The following is a 22500-nucleotide window of genomic DNA, read 5'->3' as shown; positions in this document are numbered from 1 at the left end:
AAATCTTACAGTTTTGTGAGTATGTATGATATAGCATACCTTAAATACATTCTTCTGCTGGGTGATCAGTTGGCCAAATCATTGTTTTGTTTCTTTGTCTTCTGAGTTCAAATCTTGATGATATCAACTTTGCCTCTCATTCTCCCAAGATACCAGTCAAGTACACGGTCAATTTTATCTCACATACTTATGCACACTGTCTCTCTCTGTATCCCCACTCTCCCCCAGAATCATTTATTGAGGGTTGTGAGAAGTTTGTAGGTGACTATTCCTAGTGTCATGAACATGGCTAGCTTACCAAGAGTTTATCTCTCACATCAGGAGCTCACCTGAAATTGAAAGAAATTGAAGACGAATTCCTTTAAATCAAAACTTATTTTAATCCTTTAGCATTCAGAGTATTCTCTCAGATGTAATACTTATTCACTCTCTTTGTTTTGAATTAATCATGCATTATCTCATAGCTTCAAGATTTTGATGATGCGGTTGCTTAGTTTTAGAATGACTTTGTAAGGTAGATGTGAGAGGTTAGATCTGACTAGTTTCAGCATAAAACCCATAGAATATTTTAACCAGATATAACCAGTTTAAATGTTAAAGGGTTAAAACATGTTATATAAAAAACATATTATTGTTGGCTCTCCATCGCTTACGACGTCGAGGATTCCAGTTGATCCGATCAACGGAACAGCCTGCTTGTGAAATTAACGTGCAAGTGGCTGAGTATTCCACAGACACGTGTACCTTTAACGTAGTTCTCAGGGATATACAGCGTGACACAATGTGCCAAGGCTGGCTCTTTGAATTACAAGCACAACAGAAACAGGAAGAAAGAGTGAGAGAAAGTTGTGGTGAAAGAGTACAGCAGGGTTCGCCACCATCCTCTGCCGGAGCCTCGTGGAGCTTTTAGGTGTTTTCGCTCAATAAACACTCACAACGCCCGGTTTGGGAATCGAGATCGTGATCCTATGACCGCGAGTCTGCTGCCCTAACCACTGGGCCATTGCGTCTCCACATAAATAAAAAAACAAAAAAAAAACATATACAGGTTGAAATATCAATTATATGAAATGGCTAGACCTGAAACATGAAACCTTGTCAAGGGGTTACTACTCATATCAGGAAGCTTCTATAAGACTTGAGTTGCAACTAATTACAACCAAAGTCTCTTAAATCATACCTTACTGCCTTCAACAACAAGCTCATTGGCTAATATATGAATAGGTCTAGATGGGATGATCATGGCTGGAATGCATTTGATCATAGCTCTTCTCAAGCAGTTCCAATCTGTAAATAAATGACTTCAATTATAACAATACCAGCAACAGCAACCACAACAAGAACAACAACAGCAGAAATTTGATTGTAAACTTAAGATTTTTGTTTTGTTTCAGAAAAAACAACAACCCTTATTGGCTTGGTGGTCGCTTTACTGAATCAGGTGAGTTCAACATTTTAAAATTTCTTTTGTCTTTTATATTTTATCTTTTGATGGTTTCAGTCATTGGATTGTGGCCAAGCTTCAGCACCACCTTGAAGGGTTTAACCAAATGAACTGACCCCAGTAATTATTTTTTTAAAGCCTGGTACTTGTCCTCTTGGTCTCTTTTAATGGACATAAACAAACCAACACTGGTTGTCAGGTGATGGTAGGGGGCATGAACAAACACTAAAATACATGCACATAGATATATGCATCTGTGTATATATATATTCCTTTATTCTTTTTTTTTTTATTCTCGTTTCAGTCGTTTGACTGCGGCCATGCTGGAGCACTGCCCTGAGGGGTTTTAGTCAAACAAATCGACTCCAGGGCTTATTTTTTAAGCCTAATATATATTCTATTAGTCTCTTATACTGAACTGCTAAGTTACAGGGACATAATCACACCAACACCGGTTGTCAAGCAGTGATGGGGGGGACACACACAGAGACACATACATAGATATATAGATATATATACAACAGGCTTCTTTCAGTTTCTGTCTACCAAATTCACTCACAAGGCTTTGATCAGCCTGAGTCTATTATAGAAGACACTTGCCCAAGGTGCCACACATTGGGACAACCCAGAACCATATAGTTGGACAGCAAGCTTCTTACTACACAGCTATGCCTGTATATATGTATATATATATATGACAAGCTTCTTTCAGTTTTCATCTTACCAAATCCACTCACAAGGCTTTGGTCAGTCTGGGGTTTTAGCATAAGACACTTACCCAAGGTACCTTGCAGTGGGACTGAACCTGTAACCATTTGGTCAAGAAGCAAACTTCTTACCACACAACTGCACTGCACCCATAATTTCTTGAAACAGAAATATTTACTGCATAAAAACATTAAAAGTGAACAGAAGGCAGCAAACTGGCAAATTTGTTGAGGAGTCGGCTTGAATGCTTGGCAATATTTGCTGCTCTTCTCTTCGTTCTGAGTTCAAATCCTGTTAAGGATTTGCTTTTCAGTTTTCAGGTGTGTCAATAGATAATTTACCAATCTAGGGTAGCAGTGATGGTAGTTATGGTTTGTTGGAATTATTAGAGAAGGTGACAGGATGCCTTGTATCTATTTCAGTTCCTTGTGTTTTAGGTTCAAACTCTGTGTCTTAAAACCATCCACCTTGTAGTCTGAAATAGTCATACTGGGACCTAGCAAATGATGACTGGTTTCCTATTTAGACAGAATAACATATCAATTGGAGTAATATTTCAGTTGCAACACTAAAACTGACGATGGACCCTATACAAAGCAAAATAAATACTGGAGCCAAGAGAGAGGGAGTTTGTGAGACAGACTGAGGGAGAGTGAGAAATGGAGAGAGAATCTTAAACTTCAATATGGAAGTTATACCAATTTAAAACATCATAATTTTTGTCATAGACAAAAGACTTCATAGTATGGGGTGGGAGTGTGGTTTACTCAGTTATATTCACCCAGGTAGATGACTGGTATTATGTGAATTCAGCATAACTGAATTGTTAAGAAATTTGCTTTACAATCATGAGTTCATAAGTTCAATTCTTTAGTGTGGCATCTTGCACAAGTATTTTATCATAGCCTTGGATTAAACGAAGCTTCTTTTATGAATAAAATTGGGTGGAAGACCACTAACATGAAGTCTGTTGGAAGCATTGTGTATCTGTAATCTATCTAGAGTTCCAGTTTTGACACCCTGTGTAATGCTCATTCCATCCACTTCAGGGTACAAGTATTCAGCCTTTTACGTAGAGTGTTAAATAAAAAGCAACATGTAACAGTTAAAATGGATTTACAATCTCAAAAATTGCATCATGATTCTGATAAGTACTTCCGATGGACTGAGGCAATTTTTAATGCTCATTTCACATATATAAATATTTTATTTGTTTCAGTCATTTGATTGTGGCCATGCTGGCACCAATCACCTTCAATTCGTTGTAAACCTAGTACTTATTCTATCGGTCTCTTTTGCTTAACCACTAAGCTACAGGGACGTAAACACACCAACATCGGTTGTCACACGATGGTGTGGGGAGAAACACAGACACACACACACACACACACATATATATATAAATCTGATGAGCTTCTTTCAGTTTTTGTCTACCAAATCCACTCACAGCCTGAGTCCATAGTAGAAGATACTTGTCCAAGGTGCCATGTAGTGGGACTGAACTCGGAACCATGTGGTTGGGAAGCAAGCTTCTTGCCACACCTACACCTATATATATATATATATATATATATATATAATCATCTTTGAACAACTCTGAAATTTCTATATTTGGTGGGTCATAATGGGTCATATACAAATGGAGTGAAAGACAGAGCAGTATTTGGATAAAAATATGATCTATTATGACTGAGTGTTGAAAACAATAAAGAAACTCAAGAAAATAAGAGAGACATCAAAAGTTAAAAAGATTCAATCTTCATCAAAATATAAAAAAAAACACAACTGTGTTTACAGAACAGCAGTCACTCAGAAGCTTAAATCAATCATGATAAAGTCTGCTATTTGACACATAGAGTTCAGATTAAGCTGTACAGTTCTTGCAGAACTCTTAGTTAACATCTGTTCCCCTTGGAATACACTTAGAGCAAACATAATCATCCCAAAGATAACACAACAACCAAACTTCATTCTTTCTACCTTTGTATCTGCTCAAGATTCTCTTGCAGATGGAACACTCAGTGTATTCTTTTTCCAAATTATTCACACTACCGTGGTCACCATCACTATTGTCATACTCTGCCCTACCTGTTTTCTGCCATTTTGGAGCAAGTGACACTCATTCTTTTCCACTTTTACTGCTTTTTTTCCACTTTTGTTGCTTCTTTGCCTCAATCTTGATTCTGTGTAAATATCAATAATTAGATGAAGCAATGTTGCTTTCAGATACCCTATTAATTCCTCTTTTATCCTCTGTATAGACACCTCTGAGCTATATCTTAAGTGATCCATTTTGCTCCACTTTTGAATTTCAGAATTTCCAAAGGCATTTCCTTTATCCAATGTAACATTGAGAAAGAAGATACTCTGGACATACACCTCTAATACAAAATATCCAAATCTGCAGTACTTCTTGTAGCACTTCAGTTCCATTTGACGATCAAAAATTGGTTGGTCTAGTAACTGAGGTCTGTGATTTGGAATGAGGAATTTAAAAAGGAGTCACCAGGAGGGATGATGCAATTAATAATGGCTGCTATATCATATTTCCTGCTGTGTAATTGGGAGAAAATTATGAAAATTTCGCAAATGACCCATTACGCTCCACTGATCCAATATACCCCTGTCTGATGATCTATTAATTCTGTCTCCCACCTGCTAGCTCTGTTAAAATAATGAATAATGAAGATAGATGGAAGATGGGTGGAGCAGAAATTAGGTAAAATTACTAAAGTTCCTAAATAATAAATATTTTGAATGATTTAAAAACAATTTTGTCTCTTTCTACCTCAGATGTGATTTACTCTGAGATAATGCTTAACATTGAAAAATGTAGTGTGACACATTAAAAATAAGGTTCAAAATAAAGAAAATCACTATACTGTACAACACAGGCATAGATGTGCACTTAAGAAGTTTGCTTTCAGACAGCATGCTTTTGGGTTCAATCCCACTGTGTAGCAGCTTAGGCAAATATTTCTTTATAGCCTCTAGCTGAACAAGACTCTGTGAGTAGATATGGAAGATGAAAACTAAAAGAGGTTTATCATGCATGCATGTGTGTATGAGTGTGTATGAAAGAGAGAGAGAGAGTGAGAAGATAATCTGTATGAAACACAACACATAACCAAAGTTTGGGCTCAATAGAGGGTCCTACATACCACATGTTTTCTTGGTTGCACCTACTTGTATTTGAGAAGCGTGCGGGATGATAATGATGATGGTAGTGGGTTTTATTATTATTTTTTATCATCATCATTATTATTATCATTATTATTATTATTATTATTATTAATGTTGTTGTTGTTGTTATTATTATTATTATATTTTCTTCTTATGCAGGTAATATTACATGGCTGGATTCTAAATATGCAGTTAATGTAGACATTGGCCGGATTCCATTTTCTTTCCAGTCTATATGTCCAGTCATCTCTAAATGGCAACCTAACATATTTTCTCTACGCTGTGACCAGGCAGCAGATTGGATTTGCAAAATGACACCTCGTAAGGAATTTCTTCTTTGTTTCTTGTTTTTATCATTAGCAGATTCCATATTATTATTTTAATCATTATTAGTTTCCATAACCTACTTTTCACCCTTCTACCCACCAGTTCATTTAGTTAGCTTTTGTTGTTTTCATTTCTCCTTTTGTAAACATAGTTTTAGTGAAATATATTGCCTGTGTGTAACAATTAATTTTGAAAATAGTTTGGAGAGATTTAGGGGAAAAAAAACTAACTTTTCCTTTATTAAACTAGAGTCAGTTATTAGGTTGCTGTTTAATGAAAAGGGTCTTTAGACTATGAGAAGGTACTGAAAAATTCCTGGATTTGGGTAAAACAAAATACTGGAGAATCAGTTAATTATGAATTCAATATATTACCCTCTCAGATTGATACGCTTATTGCAGCAGTCCTTCAGTTTTTCTAAGCCCTGTAAAAGAATTTGGAAGTTTGGGCCTTCAGCCAGGCCTTTCATAATACCCTTAAAGCCAGGAACTTTTCAGCACCCCCTCTTATGTTGGAAGATTTACATTTGAATATGGACATGTTAGAATGGGGTTTTGCATTACAGAAAAATGGATGGTCTGAGGTGAATTAGTGTCAACCAAGTTGAAGCAAAAACTTAGTTTATTTCTACCACATTTAATGGTAGCATAAAGCAAGCTCACAAGAGAAAGAAGGGAAATGTAAAACAAACTATAAGGTTGCATGACCTACAAGAAATGCTAAATCTCCCTCAAATCTCGACCTACAATCTCATGTGAGACAAGGACACACTGGATAATGGATTTTTACATACCCACTAAAAATCTGGCAGTTGACAGTTGGAATGCCTGTAATCATGTCTATTCTCTCAGAACTGACCTATGGCTAAACAACAATGCTATGTTGAAATGTACTAGGGAAGATTTCTGTGCTGTTATTGTTGTTGTCGTTGTTGTTGCAGCTGCTTCTACTGCTGCTGCTGCTGCTGTTATTGTCACTGGTTCTACTGCTACTGCTGTTGTTATTGCTTAGCCTTTGGTCAAGTCCTGATTGTGCAGATTCATGTTTAGAAGCATTCTAGCCTTGGCTGTTTCATCTTTTGTATATCATCCACCATATTGTTTAATGTAGGCATATGCAACCTATTTGAAGAAGGGGGTCTCATGAGATATGATACATCAACACATGGGCCACACTACTGAAAAAGTTCAAGGTAATTTTTCATTTGGTGCCGATCAGAGATTCCTGTAGGCCACACTTTGTCCATGACAGAAAGCGCTATTTGAGTAAAATGCGGCTGCTGTTTTTACTGGTCAGTCAAACAAGTATGTAGATCCTCTTTGAGTTGTTGTTTAGTCACTGGCCAGTCTTGTTCAAAGTCGTTCCAGCCATGACTATTCTGTGTTTTAATATTTCTAAGAGTCTTTTCATTCAGAAGATGGTAAGGGAGACAACTTATCATTCAACCTCCTACAAATAACAGCCAAATCTCCTTCAAATCACATATCACCATTTTAAAAAAGGCAAGACAGTCACAGCCAAAGAAGGAGCTCTCTAAATAGTTACTCAGCTTGTTAGAAATAACAGCTGAATCACCCTCAAATTATACCATACAGTCTTAAACAAAACAGGATGTATTTGACTATTAAGTCCGAAATATAATATTCTATGGGTGAACAAAAAGTCTCCCTCATATATTCTATTGTTTAAAAAATTGGATACCATGGATAATGTACTCTTAGACAAATCATGTCAGAAAAAATTTGGTGATTACTGTTAGATCATCTTTTATCACAAATCTACTTAATTAAGGCTGATCTGATGCCAAATAACAACAGCTTAGCAATTATTTTCACCACCACCGACATCAGCAACAGTAAATGACAGCACCCCATCATCTTGAATTTGGAAGGGCATATTCAATAATGTTGTCCTAAATAACACTATAAAGATGGGATGGTCACAACAGAAACATTTTGATGACAGGGCTGCTTGATCAAAGCCTAAGAAAAAACAATAACAATAACGATTACATAAAGATATTGACTGATAAAATGTGATGCTAAAAACATGTCATATTTGCAAGAATGTCTTTCAAATATATCAGAGATATAAACTCCAGCTGACAAGTAAACAGTCTTTTGAAGATTATAATATTGATTTTGTTTCAATTTCAGGTTTCCCTAAAGAAGAGGTGAATAAAGGTAAGTGAAACATTTTATTTTATTTAACCTTCCTCTGACTGCATGTGTCATTTCCTCCATTAGTTTATGCTGTGTTTATCTTACAGAAAGGACATCAAACGTCTTAGCCCTCCAAATCAGAACCAGCTATCTAAGAAGACCTGTAAAGAATTCTTAGTAGGATATGAACTCAAGACATAAAACAGGTTGTAATTAAATAGTGCGATAAAATGAAGATGATGACTAGAATTTAAAAAAAAAAAGATTCCATCATTCAAGATTGTGCTGAAGTTCTAATGAAACTGATTATTGTACATTATGAGATTATGAGGAAAGTTATAAGTTAGCAGGGTATGCAGTACTTTGAAAATACCTCACAAAGTGACAACCATGTCCTACATAGTTATTGGTTGTCCTTTGGCAAGGTAATGCACCTGTTCGGCTATCCTGCCAGGGATACAGCTAAGTCATGGGACTGTAGCATGGTAGGTTGAGAAGAAGTAGCAGAGGAACTCAACTGAGCCAACAGTGCTTCTTACATTGATACCGAGTGGAGGAATCTTAAAAGGTCAATGGTCAGGATCACCAAGCTCTATCAAGAGAGTAGCTGCAGTGTATTCATAGGGGCTTATGAATTCCATGGTATTCCATGGTTGTATAATCAGCTAATGAAAGATTTGCTATGACACAAGTTTCTAATTTAAATTCATAACAATGGAATTAGACGGTGACAGAGAGTCATGAGAATTTGTGAAAGTAGTATGACCAAAGAAGAAGAAATAAGGTTATAAGGCAGGCCAGTGTGATAGCATAAGCAAAGAACAGAGAATCATATAAGCTAACAGCTGGTTATCTACTTAATTCAAGATTTTTGTCAAGTGTTCAAAGAAAAATGTCCTATTTTATTGGGTTTAAATAAAATATCAATACTCTGGACTCCTAGTTCAAATCCTGCTGAGGTCATATATGCTTTTCATCCTTTTGGTATCATTAAAAAAACAAAAGTACGAATCCAGGGCAGCAGATTAGCAAAACTAGAAGCTTAGAGGTAGTTGTTTCTGCATTTTGTCTTCTGAGTTCAGATCCCACTGTGGCCTACTCGAGTGGTACATGTAAGGTGCCATCCAATATAACACCATTAGATAGCACTTTGAGTGTTTTTAGAGGAGTTCACTCTGTTGCAAGCATTTGGGCCAACTTTCCATTTTGAGGATGCCTTCCTCCCTGTCTCCCATCCATCTCTGTAAAGAATCGTAAGCATTGCCTTCCCTCCAGACTAAATGATGAAAAGATATTCAAAAAATATTGTTAATAACTAAAAAAAAAAAATCTCAGGAACAAAAGAAAAATGAAGAGAAAGTAAAAAGAACAGGGATCCAAGAGAAATCAGTAAGAGAAAAACAGGAGTAAGTTCAACATATCAAACCATCAAAAGACAGATGAAAAAAAGGGAGAAAAAAGAGAATTCTATAATGGCTTTATTGTGTAAAAGCATTTCAGGGTAACAGCTAACAGCTAGTCATAGAGTTAGCACCAGCTTTTACAAAGCTTTCTCAGCAAGTTATCCATCCATAGCAGAAAACAATTGAGTAGGTAAGGTCCAGAATCTGGTGTCATTGTTCTTTTTGATTTCTGTATTATGGAAGGCGTGGAGGCACAATGGCCCAATGGTTAGGGCAGCAGACTCGCGGTCATAGGATCGCGGTTTCGATACCCAGTCCGGGCGTTGTGAGTGTTTATTGAGCGAAAACACCTAAAGCTCCACGAGGCTCCTGCAGGGGATGGTGGTGAACCCTGCTGTACTCTTCCACCACAACTTTCTCTTACTCTTACTTCCTGTTTCTGTTGTGCCTGTAATTCAAAGGGTCAGCCTTGTCACACTGTGTCACACTGAATATCCCCGAGAACTACATTAAGGGTACACGTGTCTGTGGAGTGCTCAGCCACTTGCACGTTAATTTCACGAGCAGGCTGTTCCGTTGATCGGATCAACTGGAACCCTCAACGTCGTAAGCGATGGAGTGTCAACAACAACTATGGAAGGTGGATGCATGGATGAGTATTCTAACTGGATAGTATCTCCATTATCAGCAACAAACATAGTGTGATCATTCAACTTTGCTAGAAAACCAAATCTCCTTCAACTCACCCTTACCATCTTAAAAAGGAGTGGGGCATTGAATACTGTAAGATATTATACACAACAATGTAGAAATATAAACCTGAAAAATATATGATAAACAGCATTAGTTACAGCTGGAATATCTTTAATCATAAGTCTGCTCAGTCAGAGTTGGCCTGCAACCAAATGACAAAAATAGCAACTGGTGAAAAAGTGTAATTTAAGGATTGCTTTTGTTTCTTCCTTTCATTCATTGCTTTTTATATATTTATTTCTCTGTCTCAATTCAGAAAATTTGAAAATATAATTTGAATATTTGGAAACATGTAATTTGGAAATTTGTTTATAAATGATTTAAGAATTTTTTTGTTTTGTTTTACATTTTTGCTTTTTATGCATTTCTTTATCTTGTTCTAGAAAATTTGGATACATATTGTAAAACAGGAAGTTTACTACAGGGACCTTATTTTAATGGATCATGTTATGTCAGTGCATTTGAATTTAAGAAAGTCACATGGCACAAGAGTAAGACTGTTTGTGAGCTATATAATAAAAGAATTGCATCAATCCACAGCCAAGATGAGAATGATTTTCTAACAATGGCTGTAAGTTATATACTCTTCTTATGTTTTAACTCATTGCATTAATTTATAGGAATAGTTACGCCAGTCAGAGAGTCTCTATATAGTTATACCATTGCTCATTAGCCTCAGCTTAATTCCTGATCAAGCAGACTAGTTACCAAAGGTATTCCACACATATCCATCTTATCTTTTTAGGTTTATGTAGAACTACATTATTCAATGTTATTTTCTTTCTCCTGACAATATGGTGCATTTTGAAGGAAATTTGGCTATTATTTCTAGCTAATCAAGTGAGGATGTAAGGGCTACGATATTGGTCTGCCTTTATAGTGTTCTTCATTCTGCTAAAAACGAGCCATTTATTCCTTAAATTCACTATCTTATAAATAGCTATAACTCTATATGCACTATAGTTAAAAAAAATTACAATGAAATGTTTAAAACTTGAATGCTTTTAGTGTCTGCTCAGATAGAAACAACCTAGGGTTAAATAACGATGATAAATACGACATAACTAAAATATGCTTTAGATATAAAGAAGAGGACACCAATTTATTACCACAGTAATGATCACTGCAGTAACATATACCATTTCTAGCATGACTTGCAAAAGAGAACAGCCAAATCTTCCTTAAATTACATCTTAACACCATTAAAAGAAGTAAGGACACCTTGAAATTAAAAAAACTAATGATGTATGGGCAAAATCCTTTGGGTGAGAGGTGACACCACCCTTCTTGCATATGTGTGAAAATTTTCATGCTGGTAGGCCACGTCAGTTTCCAGCTGTTTTGCCTAGAGTACAGACATGTGGTGTGTGCTTGTGAGATTTTCATTTTTACTGAATGCACCGAGCAGAGATATTTATCAAGCTTTTGCCAAAAGCTTGATGATACTCAAGCTCAAACCATCCAGAAGATTCAGCCAGCCATGGGCAAAACTTAGATCAAGGAGTGGTACAACTGCTTCAAACATGGCCGCACCTCAGTGGAGAGCGAGGCATGCTCAGGTAGGCCATCCACAAACTGAAATGAGGAACCGATTAAGAAGGTTCAGTGAGTAGTTGTGGAAGACTGTTGTGTAACAATCTAGGAAATTGCACACGGTGTGGGAATAAGCACAGGATCAATGCATTCCATTTTAAGGAGGATTTGTGCATGCAGAAAATGTCAGCAAAATTCACCCACAAAGTGCTGGCAGAGCAGCAGAAGCAACTCTGCATAAAAATCACTCAAGACATGCTGGACTGTGCAAACCACAACCCAGACTTCATGAAGACATTATCACTGGCAATGAGGCATGGGTTTATGGTCTCTGCTCGATGCATTTGGTTATTTTACATGAAAACAAAAATCCTATGAGTGAGCACTACATGACTGTACTCTAGTCGTAAGTCAGAAAATGTTCATGCATGTGCAGGAAGGGTGGCATCACCTCTCACCTAAAGAATTTTTCCCATGCAACATGAGTATTGGTGGGGAAAAATAAGCTGGATACGTTTTGAATACACCTCATACATTAATACACACACGTATAAATGTGTGTGTGTATACATACATACATATATATATATATATGACAGGCTTCTTTCAGTTTCTGTCCACCAAATCCACTCACAATGCTTTGATCAGGTCAGAGTTAAAGTAGCAGATACCTATCCAAGGTACCATACAGTAGGACTGAACCTGAAACCATGTAACTGGGAAGCAAACTTCTTAACCACACAGCCATGCCTGCACTTATAGCTATGCCTATGCCTATTTTTATAAAATATTTCAAAAATATTTTTAAGAGAGATAAACAAGAAAAAAAATGGTTTTCCCAAATTCTTTTGAATTTTGTTTTTGTTCTAATTAATAGTTTTCTGCTCGAAGATTTTTATGGATCGGAATCCATACATATTCAGTGGTACATGATAATAAGTAAGTTTAAATTTCCTTTTCATTTATCATTATCACCATCTTCATTATGACATCTACAACCACTCCCAACATCATCGTCATCATCATCAAATTCATCAACTTCTCTTCTTATGTACATAATCCAGTGACTGAAATCAGTAACGCAATACACAAATATCTGATATGAATGCTTGATGCAAATGTTTCATAGCTGATGACATCAGGTAACTGAAGATAGTGAATGTGCTTTAAACAGCATACTACCAGGTGTAAACCCAAATTTGAAGCAATTATTTTGGGGCCTAAATATATTTTGTTTTTGTTTTCAACTATTAATTGATAAATGTGCTGTAGAGCATGAAATAAATCTTTCAACATACAAAGCCTCATTACCCAGGTTCAATTCTGATTCAAAACTCTTCCATTACATACTCTCTCTTTTACTCTTTTACTTGTTTCAGTCATTTGACTGCAGCCATGCTGGAGCACCACCTTTTTGTCGAACAAATCGACCCCAGGACTTATTCTTTGTAAGCCTAGTACTTATTCTATCGGGCTCTTTTTGCTGAACTGCTAAGTTATGGGGACGTAAACACACCAGTATCGATGTTGGGGGGACAAACACAGACACACAAACACACATATATATATATACATATATACTACAGGCTTCTTTCAGTTTCCGTCTACCAAATCCACTCACAAGGCTTTGGTCGGCCCGAGGCTATAGTAGAAGACACTTGCCCAAGGTGCCATGCAGTGGGACTGAAGCTGGAACCATGTGGTTTGTAAGCAAGCTACTTACCACACAGCCATTCCTAAAAGAAAGGAATGAACACTACACATTCAAATTTGTTCTCTTCTTTGAAATATAGCGGTCTTTTGTTTGGGGAAAAAATAAGAAGTAAGAGACAGTGATGTAACTGAAGCAAATAGTTTTGTCCTTTAGAATTCTGACTTAACTATTTAGCATTTAAATCAGTCATATCCTATTTTATGTGTAAACTGGTTAGATTCTGCCACTGACAATGTCATTCTAAAAATAAACAATTACATTATTGGAATCTTAGAGCTACAAGATAATGCAAAACAATGCAAATAAATAAGCATTACATTTCCCAAAACAAAAGACTACTGTATTTCAAAGGAAGAGAAAAAATTTGAATGTGTGGTGTTCATGCCATTCTTTAAGAATATTGACTATGTAAGTGAAGTCTTTAACCAGAATTGAACCTCGGTGATGGACCTTGTATGTTGAAAGGTCTTGTTGGTTTTGTGCCATTCCACTCAACCACTCCCAACTCATTTCTTCTCCTACACATGTCTACTTTTCTGCTGCATTACTCTACTATTCTACTCTACAGTTGTCTGCTATTTTACAGTTCTTTCCTACTGTTCTACTGCACTATTCAACAATATTCTATATTGTGAGGGTGGCAAGCTGCCAGAAATGTTAACATGCCGGGTGAAATGCTTAGTGGTATTTCGTCTGTCTTTACGTTCTGAATTCAAGTTCCGCCGAGGTCAACTTTGCCTTTCATCCTTTTGGGGGTCAGTAAATTAAGTACCAGTTGCGTACTGGGGTCGATCTAATTGACAGGCCCCCTCCCAAAAATTTTGGGCCTTGTGCCTAGAGTAGAAAATAATATTCTATATTGTGTTAGCCCCACTAGTTTTTGCTCAGCCCTTCTTCCACAGAAGGTTGTCCCTCTAGAATTCTCTCCCTCCCCATGTTTTCCCCGCATTTGTTGAGTTACATCTCTTCATGAGTAATATTAACTGCACCAACCTTTCTGGTCTCAGAGACTGGCAATGAGCATGTGAACTGATCAAACAAACATAAAGAGAGGAAAATGAACTAATTTTGCCTTTCATACCCCCAGAGTACCAGTCATATCACAGAGTTGATTAAATTGACTAGACCATCCCTGAAAATATTTGATCTTATTGTTAAAAGGAAAAAATTATATATACCAGATGATAATTTAGTGGATATAAAAAGAGCCAGGTCTAAATTCCTAACAGTATTGAGTTTTAATTCTCCAAGTTCAAATTTTAATGAGACTGGATTTGTTTTTTATCAATTCAGAGGTAATATAATGTGTAGCAATATCGATGTATTTGGTTCAGTTGGTTATACCAATCCTCTAAGACAAATTTGTAGCATCTCATTAAGAGATAGACTAATTACCTGTTGTCTCATTTTGAATGGAGAAAACAATTTAAGGCAGAGACAAGTAGAAACAACATAGGACTGAGAGGTCTTGTTGAGACAAGTCAGCCTCTCTGGTGCTGGTGCCATGATAAAGTGCACTCAATACACTTTGTAAAGTGTTTGGTGTTAGTAAAGGCATCCAGCTCTAGGAACCTTGTCAAAAATTGGAACATGCATGCAAGAAGTAGTCCTTCAACTCATTTGAGAGGCTAGCAACTCGAAACAAGAACCAAGTTGAAGTGTGATGACCTGTCTAACCCATATCAACTTGGAAAAACAGGCATAAAATAATGATATGCTAATTAACTATTGTGTTGTTAAGTGTTTAGCTAACAAAATATTGTCTCATTTAGAGATTAGCCAACTAATTATTGTTTCACTATCGATTAGCTAACTAGCTTTTGTCTTATTTAGGAATCAGTTAATAAGCTATAAAGTCATTTAGAAATCGGTTAATTAGCTATTGCCTCCCTAGGAGATTAGCTAACTAGCTACAACCTCATTAAAAAGTCTTCAATCTGTGTCTATGGACCCTGTTGTCATCAAACTATAATGAAATGGTTCATCTTTTAAAGCAATCAGTTGATACTTTGACTTCTAGTATCTTTTGCAAGGTTCTGGCTGGGAGCATGAAATCAATATTTGGGTTTGTCAGATATGTAGGTCAAATGTAACAGAATGTATTCTTTTAAAGACACAAAAAGGTTAAGTGGTGGTGTTAAATTGCATGAAACAATGGTTCTCACCCCAGGTCCATATGACTCCAGGGATCCATATAAGATTTTGTGAGGTCAGTGTGAGCAAAATTGAGTGTGCATAGAGGTTGGGGAAAATATTTTGCTTTAAATGTAATATTTGCAAGAAACAACTAGATTTCTTTCTCTAACACTTAAAATCATTGTGCATTGTAGTGCATAGCACCAATCGTGTATAAACTCTCATTTCTGACTTTATTTGAGTAAGTAAATAGTACTCGCGCTAAATATACCTTTTGAAGTTAATACTGTTGATGTAGATATCTTTTTGTCGAAGAATCTCATTGATTTACAGAGTGAGGAAATATTTCAAGCAAGATTTAAAATGGGAAGTATAATGTATGAAAAAGCAATGACACTGCTAAACAATATCCACTATTCTTGGAGAATTTACAGTTGTAAATTATTGCTTTTCTTTCATCTTACCATGACCTACTGTCAAAAGTTCGTAACTGACTCACATTGTAAAAAGAAATGGTTGTTGACAAGTTTATGTGTAATAAATTGGTTATATTTCTCTATATACTTATAGAGTTCCTAATAAAATTTAATTATGAAAATACAGAAGGATTTTTTAAACATAAAATGGCTTTGAGGATCCACCAAAGTAAAATGGGAATCAAAGAGGTCCATAGGAGTCCACTGGTGTAGAGGATTAAATCTACCACACACAAGAAGTCAGAACACAAGGCATCATTATTTACATTATTTACATTCAACGGATATTTGTCCTCATCTTGTTTGTTTTGGCTGATATACCCTCCAGCCTTCTTCAGGTGTCTTGGGGAAATTTCGAACCTGGGTTCTCATCCTAAGGTATTTTTCGATGTTATTATTACTATTATCATTATTGTTATTGTTCAGGTCACTGCTTAGAATTGAACTCGGAATCTTGAGGTTAGTAGCCCGTGCTCTTAACTACTAGGCCATATGCCCGTGGGCATATAGCGTAGTGGATTCCAAGTTCAATTCCAAGCAGTGACCTGAACAATAACAATAATAATAATAATAATAATAACATTGAAAAATACCTTAGGAATGAGAACCCAGGTTCGAAATTTCCCCAAGATACCTGAAGAAGACTGGAGGGTATATCAGCCAAAACGTTGTGTTAACAACAAACAAGATGAGGATAAATATTCATCGAATGTAAATAATGTACATAATTCCTCATCTCTTAGATATAGAACTGTACAAGGCATCATCTTATTCAAAACTTCAACAATTCCATCAATTCACCATTCTGGATGGGTTCTTTATTTTATTGACCCTGAGTGGGTGAGAGTTAAAGTTGACCATAGCATGATTTGAACTTTGAATGTAGTGAGTCGGAACAAATACCACAAGGTATAAGCCAGAATAGATATCTCAAGTATTTGGTCCTTTGTTCTAATGATTCTGCAAATGTGTCATTTCAATTCAAACAGTTGGCTGACTGGCTGGCTGGTTTGCTGGCTGGCTGGTTGATGGTTAGTTGGTTGGCTGGTTGGTTGCTGAAAACATTTATTGAACATGTTTTAACATTTTCATGACTATTCTTATAAGGAAATGTGCCACCTATTTAGTGCTTCAATTAATTTTGAAAATAATTAATAATTTAGCAGTATTTAGTAAATTAACTGTTTCATTATCATGTGGGTGTTTGGAGCATATATTAACAAAAGTGAGTAAAATAAAATTATGGTAGAAGGTGATAATTTAAAACTGTGAGCACTTTAAAACTAAAAGTTTTGTATAATAGAACCAGAGCCAGTCCCAAGCGGACTGGTATCAAAAGGATTAATGGATTTTTATTTCAGTTTTCATTAAACTTTCATACAAGAAAGAAATGCTCAAAGCAAAGTGTCTAATTTATGCCATGCCATCACAGCATTGCATTTTAATTCCAGTGGGAGGGAAAAGAAATAGAGAATGTCCAATCTCTATTTTGTTCTGCATCTCACCTGCTGCAGATAACTATTTCATGGAACTGTGCCAAAAATGATGTCAAAAATCATTGGAGGTTAAGAATGAGCAAGATTCTATTAGATTGCTTGTTCTGATAGAAATAGCAACCAAATTTCAGTCCAACCACTTTCTATAGTCTTTAAAAATGCAAGTGTTGGATAATGTGGTGCTCAATATAGAATCATCATCATCATTTGATGTCCATTTTTCCATGTTCACATGTATCAGACAGAATTTGTTGAGTCAGGTTTTCAACATACAAATGTCTTTCCTGTCACCACATCTCACCTTTTCTAAGTAAAGTAATATTTCCCTTGGCTCGATGTTTTTCTGTGGAAGACCAGAAATGAACAGCATTGCTTGCATGAAAGTAATGCATCACATGATGTTAAGACAAGCTGCACATACACGTGTGCGTGTGTGTGTGAGTGTGTGTGTGTGTATCATCATCATTTAACATCTGTCATCCATGCTGGCATGGAGATGGATGGTTTGACCAGTGCTGGTAAGCTGGAAGACTGTACCAGGCTCTAGTCTGATTTGGCATGGTTTCTACAGCTGGATGCCCTTCCTAATACCATATTTCCTTTCTATTTTCCATGAAAGTTTTCTAAGCATTTTCTTCTTACTGTTTTAATAAATATTTATTCATGTGTAACCCTTTAACCTTATATATAACAGGCTTCATTCAGTTTCTATCTACCAACTCCATTCACAAGGCTATAGTCAACCCAAGGTTTAATAGAAGACACTTGCCTGAGGCACCTAAAACCATGTGATTGGAAAGCAAGCTTCTGAACCTCCTACATGGGGTAGTCATGGAAGGACTGCTTGTGAACATAGGTCTGCTCATTGATAATAGGTCATAGGTGAACATAGGTCTGCTCACTGATAATTGATGGTCATGAATGCAAAACTGTATTATTGCTGTTGTTACTTACCTCCAAACCAGTCATGATCTAGGATCGAAGATGTTACACTATGATCATCTTGTTGTTATAGAAGCCATAGTGTGTCTATGACTATTTAATTCAATCAACAATATTATCATCGCTTATGTATTTCCTTTGCAAGATTCCTGATGTGAAATTGTGTATTGAAACAGATATTGTTATATTTCAGGTCGGTAATTTTTTTTTATTTTTTATATATAACCACATGCACTATATCCTCATTCTTCACTTCAACTTTACTATTATTCTCATTTTGGTGTCATTTGCCTGGAAATCCTTCATCACACATCTTGTGACCACTTCAGTGACTCTCCTTCCCAGACTGGAGTATGGACTGAACAGGATAGGAGACAGATGGGATGGAGAGTCACTGAGGAGGTCACATGATGTGTCACAAAAGGTTTCCAGACAAAGAACACTAAAATATGAATGATAATAAAGCTGAAGTGAAGAACGAGTATATAGTGAATGTGGTAACTTGGGGAAAAAACAATTGATCATCCCAAAATATAACAATAATATTATCATCATTAGTTCCATCCCCTATCTGGAGAAAGGGCTGACTCAGCTATTTTGCAACATCTAGTAGTTACTTTTCTCCTATAAGTCATCCCTCAACTGTTGAGTAAGTTTGATAACTGGTATTTAGTTGATTAAGACAGTGAAAAATATTTAGGTTTACAACACAGTTTCGATCTTGCTAACCAGGGAACCTTTACATAAGTGCTTGACCTGTTATAAATAGTAGCCAAATCTTTATCGTACAGATTACTTCTGTGTATATCTTACATCAAAGCACATTTTATATTTTAATATATTCATGCAAGTATAATACAATCTTGATTATAATATAACCTCTATATATTCTACCTGAAAATTAGTATTTCATTCTCTTACCTTTTTCCTTGTTGTTTTTTGCATTTGTGTATATGAAAACCCATCAATTTTAACTGTTTTGTATTTAAAAAAAGAACTGTGTTAAAAACAAAATTGATTATATAATGTGGTTCTAGATACATTGTTTTCTTCAAAAGGAAAAATTTGGATGATCAAGATATGATACCTTTAATTTTAATACGGTTTAAATCATGGCTAAACTGAAGGTAAACAACAACAATAGCAATGCAATTTTTAACTTATGATCATGCCATTTGTGATACAGTGCTAAACCTTACTACTGCCAATAGTTTCAGGCATGGCTGTGTGAGTTAGGAGTTCATCGCATTTTTTGTGACACTTTGAGCAAAACCTTGACAGTGATATTTGGGACAAAGAAATTGTGGGTAAGTTCATCAGAGGGATCATTCCTATTCTTAGATAGTTACTTAATTAGTCATCAAGTTTAACACTGCCAACTACCCACATCATGAATTCATGCCAGACAACCTACTTCCATTTTAATAGTCTCAAGATGCTGAAAAAGGGTTTATTCTAATCTTCTACATATTCTACTATTCTATCACTCTACTGTTGTCTATTCTTTATTATTCTACTATTTTATCATACTATTCTACTGTTCTCTTGTTCAATTTTCTATTCTATTTTTGTTTACTATTCTGCTGTTATATTCCAATATTCTACTGTATTATTCTACTGTTTTACTGCTATACAGCTGAAATATCTCCTACTGTTTTCTTTCATAAAACTAGATGGGCTGATGGTACTGAAATAGATTACACAAACTGGGATGAAGGAGAACCAAGTGACATCTATAAGAACCCATGTACTGTTTTGGATACGTTGTCAGGTCAGTCACAACATCAATATTCTTTATATGATACTATCTTCCTTTATCATCACCATCATCCAGTGTTTTAAATCCAAATTTTGTCCCCGTTAATGGGGTGGGGTGGGTCTACCTGAATGCCATAGCAACCGAAGTAGGCAGGTGCAGCCCACCCCAATCTTTGGGCTAGCTGGTACCCATTCTCCTTTGCTATCATGAGGCTTTTTGGAGCTGGATTTTCTACGGGGAGCATACCCTTGCTTACCCCTAACCTCAGTTTCTAGACATCAGTGATCCCAAGACCAAGGCCTCTACCACAATTTTTAAGAAATGTGGTGGAAAACTAGCTCAGGAAGGTAAGGACACTACCCTCTGAGACCCCTTTCAGAGCCCCACTACCAATTCCTTTGTTTTTTCTAATGTTTATCTGTATTTACTTTAGTACAATATGGCCTCAGACATAAAACAACCCCCTTTTTTTTGTTTTGTACCTAAAAATTGGTAATATATTTTATATTCACCTCTTATTTTACATTTAAGATGCAGGCATGGATGTGTAGTTAAGAGGCTTGCTTCCCAACAATATGGTTTCAAGTTCAGTCCCATTGTGTGGCACTTTGGACAGCCCCAGGTCAACCAAAGTTTCATGAGAGAATTTGGTAGAAGGAAGCTGAAAGAAGCCCATTGTGTGTGTGTGTGTTCTTGTCTCCTTGTCTTGACCTCATATGATAGCAGTAAATGTGAGTCATTGTTATAAAAGCAACATCATTCATTTCCAATAAAGCATGCCTGACCAAAGGGAAATACGACATTGATTGGAAACAGGTGAGTGTTGGCACCCGGACATAGAAAATCTGCCTGAATAAATTCTGTCTTACCCATACAAGTATGGAAAAGGGGACATTAAAAACTGCTGTTGAAACGATGTTGAGTATAATGCTACCCATCAATTTTAACTCTGAGTTTTATATTATTAAAGTTCTTGCATTATAAATTAGTAAACACATTCAAGGTGTTGAATTTGCAGAGTCATGGCAATGTCAGATAGAAAGCTTTGTAGTATTTGTCCTGATTCTTGCCATGCTGAGTTCAAATCCCACAACATCAGTTTTGTCTTTTATCATTTTGGGTTCAATAAAAAGTACCAAAAGAGGGTAATGGATTAGCAGAACTGTAAAAACAGATCAGGCACCTTGTAATATTTGTTCTGGTACTTTTTGATCTGAATGCAAATGCCATCATGTCCTACATGGGAGGTAGACTTAATCCATCATCTGGCTTAACACCACCCCTGACATCTTCAGTGCTTTAATAGAGTCTGCTCTATTGCAAGTATTCAAGTCAGTTCTCTGGTTTGAGGATATACCTCCTTCTTCCTTCCACTGCCTTCCCTTCTGACTGAAAGGTAAAAAAAAAAAATTCCTGTTTTACTCATATTTTGTTTATCCAAAGCACTTAGAGATCAATTACTTCAATGTAGATGAAACAGTAAGCCATTTTACTGACAGTAGGTCTTATGTGATATTGTTATTCATGAATGGCAGAGATAAGCAAGTTAGGCCAAGCTAGTTGGTAATATCTGTAAAAATATTACAGTATCATCAAGGTCCACAAAACTTATTGAATACTGAAGGTTGTTTTCATTGATGTGTGTATAAGACAACACAGTTACACACATCTACCATTTATAACTTTATAATATAAAGTTATACTTTCTGTATTTCAGTAGTTTTTATTAAATAGTGATGGGTCCCTTTGCTAAATACCATAACTGATACTTTTTCTAATTAGTGTTGCTCAACATAAATTAAACTAAATTACTAAAATGGTAATTTAAGAAACATCATATATATATATATATATATATATACCGGAGTAAGCACATAAAATGTGCAACAAGGTGGAAAAAAGAGTACTCAAATACCAGAGGTAGAGTAATATGCTTTATTTAAAAGCAGCAGAAATATAACAAAAGACTGTTACTCTGAGTTTCACGTTCCCGTTCATCGGGAAAGGAATAACAATGCAATCAAAAGTAATATAAAATTTGAAACACATAGATCTGTTTGATTGGTCGTTTCAAATAACAGTCATGGATGCGTAATGAACAAAACAAGTGAATTTAATATAGATTCATCCTATTTTTAAAAATATCGAAGAAAGCCTTAAATAGAAAAATGGGCTCAAAATAGATATTGTAAATAATTAATTATATTCGAATTAACACATTAAAATCAAATAAAATAAAATAAAATATACGCTGCATTCAAAATAAAATAAAATTACAATAGCATATATGCATACTAGACTATCCACAACATATATATACATATATATATATAGATATACATCAAAATACACAGATTCATACGCACAGATAATCTACGTATATAGGTATATATTTGCAAGGCACAAATATATACATGAATACAAATTTCCTACATTGGATACTAAACTCCGCTTGTGAAGACTT

General features: G+C 35.7%; 1 protein-coding gene across 1 annotated transcript in view; it reads left to right on the top strand.

Moving 5' to 3' along the window:
* Nucleotides 1–22500, top strand: part of LOC106883728 (macrophage mannose receptor 1) — a 299961-nt gene that overhangs the window by 231232 nt on the left and 46229 nt on the right. Inside the window, exons 28-33 of the mRNA XM_052968739.1 lie at nt 1395–1441; nt 5495–5656; nt 7819–7845; nt 10364–10551; nt 12391–12452; nt 19951–20048. Of these exons, the coding sequence (XP_052824699.1) occupies nt 1395–1441; nt 5495–5656; nt 7819–7845; nt 10364–10551; nt 12391–12452; nt 19951–20048 (584 nt within the window). The remainder of the gene's footprint in view (nt 1–1394; nt 1442–5494; nt 5657–7818; nt 7846–10363; nt 10552–12390; nt 12453–19950; nt 20049–22500) is intronic.

This window comes from Octopus bimaculoides, chromosome 6 (genome assembly GCF_001194135.2).
Source record: "Octopus bimaculoides isolate UCB-OBI-ISO-001 chromosome 6, ASM119413v2, whole genome shotgun sequence".
Taxonomy (NCBI): domain Eukaryota; kingdom Metazoa; phylum Mollusca; class Cephalopoda; order Octopoda; family Octopodidae; genus Octopus; species Octopus bimaculoides.
This window is presented reverse-complemented; position numbering and strand designations above follow the sequence as displayed.